We start from the raw sequence: 481 nt of genomic DNA on the forward strand, positions 1-481 counted from the left end.
GAATCTGAATGGTCGCTTGCGTTGAATTGTTTCGAATAGGCAAGAATTAGGATATGATTTTGAATCGGACCTTGACATTCGAGAATCAGAATCTGAAGCGGTGCAAAATTGAGTCGGAAATTGCTTACGAAAGCAAAAAGGACGAATTTCGGGTGTATAAGAAGCGGCAGAGGGCAAGCGGGTATCACCCGTGCCGAGAACCCGACGATCTCACCAGTTGCTCAGGTTCCTTGACCAGCGAAGAAGGATCTCAGCTGGGCTCCTACAAGTCTGCTCCATCGGTGTCTAAGTCATCTCGTGGCAGAACTCGAGCTGTCCCCTCGAGGTTCAACGATACGGTTCTCGATGCATGGAGAACTAGACGTCGCAAACACGAGTATTCAAATTCGAGTTATGACGATGATGTATATTTGGAGAAGAAGGATGAGTGCAATGGTAAAAGGGTTAAATTTGGAACCCCGAAATTTCATCCCAGCGAAGG

General features: G+C 47.0%; 1 protein-coding gene across 1 annotated transcript; it reads left to right on the forward strand.

Moving 5' to 3' along the window:
• Positions 1–6: 6 nt before the first annotated feature.
• LOC104798760 (histone-lysine N-methyltransferase ATX3-like) lies at positions 7–476 on the forward strand (the record flags this gene model as incomplete). Its single annotated transcript, XM_010520955.1, has 1 exon — positions 7–476. A coding segment is annotated over exon 1 (423 nt), but the record flags the coding sequence as incomplete, so codon positions are not given.
• Between the last annotated feature and the right edge of the window lie 5 nt (positions 477–481).

This window comes from Tarenaya hassleriana, unplaced genomic scaffold (genome assembly GCF_000463585.1).
Source record: "Tarenaya hassleriana unplaced genomic scaffold, ASM46358v1 Cleome5731, whole genome shotgun sequence".
In the NCBI taxonomy this organism is placed as follows: Eukaryota; Viridiplantae; Streptophyta; class Magnoliopsida; order Brassicales; family Cleomaceae; genus Tarenaya; species Tarenaya hassleriana.